The sequence below is a fragment of the Nematolebias whitei genome, chromosome 15 (genome assembly GCF_014905685.2).
Source record: "Nematolebias whitei isolate Nwh7 chromosome 15, NemWhi1, whole genome shotgun sequence".
In the NCBI taxonomy this organism is placed as follows: Eukaryota; Metazoa; Chordata; class Actinopteri; order Cyprinodontiformes; family Rivulidae; genus Nematolebias; species Nematolebias whitei.
In genome coordinates, this window is record NC_056512.1 from 22,455,321 (window position 1) to 22,458,747 (window position 3,427).

General features: G+C 40.5%; 1 protein-coding gene across 1 annotated transcript in view; it reads right to left on the reverse strand.

Annotated features, from left to right (window-relative positions):
• The window catches only part of fam234b (family with sequence similarity 234 member B), an 8,366-nt gene that overhangs the window by 4,322 nt on the left and 617 nt on the right, over positions 1-3,427 (reverse strand). Inside the window, exons 2-3 of the mRNA XM_037688501.1 lie at positions 866-1,402; positions 220-333 (exon numbers count right to left, since the gene is read on the reverse strand). Of these exons, the coding sequence (XP_037544429.1) occupies positions 220-333; positions 866-1,402 (651 nt within the window). The remainder of the gene's footprint in view (positions 1-219; positions 334-865; positions 1,403-3,427) is intronic.

Genomic DNA, 3,427 nt, shown 5'->3' on the forward strand with positions numbered 1-3,427 from the left:
ATATACATATACATATACATATACATACATATACATACATATACATATATACATATACACACACACACACACACATATATACATATATACTACTACTGTATATGAAGTATAGTATAAAGTATGCATATATAGTATACTATACTATATATAGTGTAGTATACTATATATAGTATAGTATACTATATATAGTATGGTATATGAAGTGTTTAAACAACTCACTTTTGTTCCTCTGAGTCGTGTGAGTCTCGTTGGTCCACTCGGTTACAGCCAGGAGCACATCCTCCACTGAATCTCCATCAACGTCCCACAATGTCAGCGCAGGTCGAGCCACACCTGAACACAACCCGAACACAGAGGTGAGCACCAAGACGCTATTTTTGTTTCATCTGTCAAGGAAAGCATGCCTTTGAAAAAGGTCGGCAGAAATAAACCATAAAGTTGTCAGATGAAGGTGCTGTTTAAGCACTTAAAGGTGGCCATCACTGCCTAGACCAGTGGTTCCTTCAACCATGGTCCTTGAGGAACGCCATCCTCCTGCATGTTGTAGTTGTTTCCCTGCTCCAACACATCTGATTCAGTGATTTTATTACTTCCTCAAGTTCTGCCAAAGCCTGTTAATCGTCCATTCATTCAAATCTGGGAAACAACTGCAACATGCAGGATGGTGTTCCTCAAGGACCAGGGTTGGGAACCACTGGCTTAGACAAGAAGACTCCTCAGTAAGTCTTTGCTCCATTTACTTTATGTACATGTCAACAAAGTAAGCTCTTTATGAGCGTTTATATTTCCATCTGGCTCTCAGTAAATATGTAAACTCTTAATATCACTCAGGGGAACCTCAAAGTTAAGGTTGAGCATTCCTTACCGACTTCATCTCCCAGAGCTTTCTCCCACTGCAGCTTCTTCTCCAGCTCTCCTCTCTGACACGGGACGAGGAACACGTACAGCAGCACGATCCCAGCGGTGCAGGTCAGGGGCACCAGGAAAAACGCACTTCGCACCACGTTCTTCGCTCTCACCCTCTTCTTCTCTGCTTCGACGCTGTGAACCCCAAGTCCTGAGGCCCCGGACATCCCAGAGCCCCCTCTGTCCTCCCCCATCTTTTCTCTGCCCGAGTCCCTGCGGCTCCAGAACTGGCTGTCTTTCAGCTCGCACCTGTCCCGCCTGGATTTGCCGGGGAGCCGCTCCGTCCACTCGTCGTCATCTTCTTCCTCGTCTTCGTCGTCCTGCGCCTCGTTGAGTCGTTCGGCTCTGCCGGCGCGTAGCTTTGAGGAGCCCAGGCAGCCGTCCCTGCCGAGGCCGTTTCTGGGGTAGTTGAGCACGAGGTCATCTTCTTCGCTCTCGTCATCGCTGTCTGCCTGGGTGAGAGGATCGTAGTCCCCGAGCTCAGAGCCCTTCTTCCCTGAAACACACACATAGAGGCAGGTGGTAATTTAATGCAGGTACTGTTGTCTAGAACACACTTTGATTTAAATAATATACTCTGAAGTATAAGTTACTAAAACATTAGTACAAGTATGTACAGAATGTCGACATTTTGTAACCATTGAAGAAGAACCAATATACATAATGTTAAATCTGCAGCTCATCAGGGTCACCATGGAAACCACACCCAAGTGTCTCCCTCCCTGACATCTTAATGACAGGGACAGACAGGAAGAGCAAAATCTGACACCGTGCAAAAAAAAAACCGAACAAACAAACAAAAAAGATGCTGTTTTAAAATTAAACTGGCTTGATGGGTTATTTTGCTAACTGGGTTAAAGCTTTTGAGCCGTGGGTTTGTTTGGTTTAACCAAATATTTGGTCAAATACTTTGACCCATTGTTTAGTTAGAACTGTTACCCTGTTCTTCACAGTCGGACCTGGCTGAACTTCTACTTTAAAATATTGATAATATCTATAAAGTAGATTTTAAAACTACTTGTAAGAAGATATTTAACCTGGTTGGCTCTGTTAATAAATTTAGTTTGCACTAAGCATTGAATTTGGTATCCTACAAACTAACGTTAGAGTCAGAGTTTCTTTATTGTCATTCGCACCACATGTGGTGGAACGAGACGTGTACTCAGGGTCCCAGTTACATCCCACAATAAAATGTAAAAAAAAAAACAGTAATAAAATCTAAGATATGAACTAAGAAAAACATCAACTAAAAATATGCTAAGCACTAGTAGCATAAAAACAATTAGTTTATGCTAGCTGAAGCTAACAGTGCTAACTCCAGCTAGCTAACACAATCCATCCGTCCATTATCTTCTCCCGTTTCTTCCTTTTCGGGTCACTGGTGCCCATATCCACCAGTCACTGTGTGAGAGGCGGGGTACACCCTGGACAGGTCTCCAGTCCATCACAGGGACACACTGAGACAAACGAGACAAACAACCATTCACTCTCTCACCTAGGGACAATTCAGAGTTACCAATCAGCCTAACATGCATGTTTTTAATCTGTGGGAAGAAACCAGAGTACTCGGAGACATCACCGTCTGAAGTTGTGGTAAAAACAAAATAGGCTTTTTAATTTAAAACATGTAAAAAAATAATAAAAGAGGATTACAAAAGAGTAGTTAACACATAAAGTCCAACTAGTATACTAAAATATATACGTTCTATCGTGAAGTATGCCTGAATGATAAAGCTGTAAAGTGTTTTGCACTTGTTCTGTCAAAACACCATTGTGTGGAAAGTGTTGTGTCTTTATGAATTTTATCTACGTTGCACACTGTCCCTGATCCAGCTGCACATTCTGATAGATTAGTTTTGTATGGGTTTTCTACAGCTGCAGGAGGAGACGCAATTCAAAAGTAACTGTGATGGAAAACGCAGAAAGACACGATGCGTTTCCTATAGAAAATTTAAATATGCTCCATTATATAAAATCACAGACGTCGATGGCATCAAATATATTTCCTAAACAAATAAAACCATCTACATGTGTATTTTTAACCATGCAATAATAAAACTTTTTAGAAAAATGTATAGCTTGCTGATGTTGTAGATTTATTACATCCATTACTGCATTTTTTTCTCTTGTTAAATGTCACAAAACATTATTAAACAAGTTTGATGTTCCTGAGGGTTTGAACAAATGAGAACGAAAGATATTTGGAAGATACTGAAATATTTAAACAAGTACTTTTAACTGTTTTCTTTTTCCATTTAATGTGCAAAGTGTCATCAGTAACAAGTAGATATTCAACTCCACTTATTTTAATAACTCTTAATAATTATTCACTTTTACGTCCTGGAGCAATTGAGCCCAGATCTGTGTCTGACAGGGGAGTGGTACCTCTTTATAAACTGATTTCTGTAGATTTTGGAGTCAGAAGATAATATTTTAACAAAGTCTACAAACCTTTGTTCAACAATTATCTCTGGTATGACAAAAACTATCTGCTTGTTGTGTCTGGAGCAGAACTTCAGCC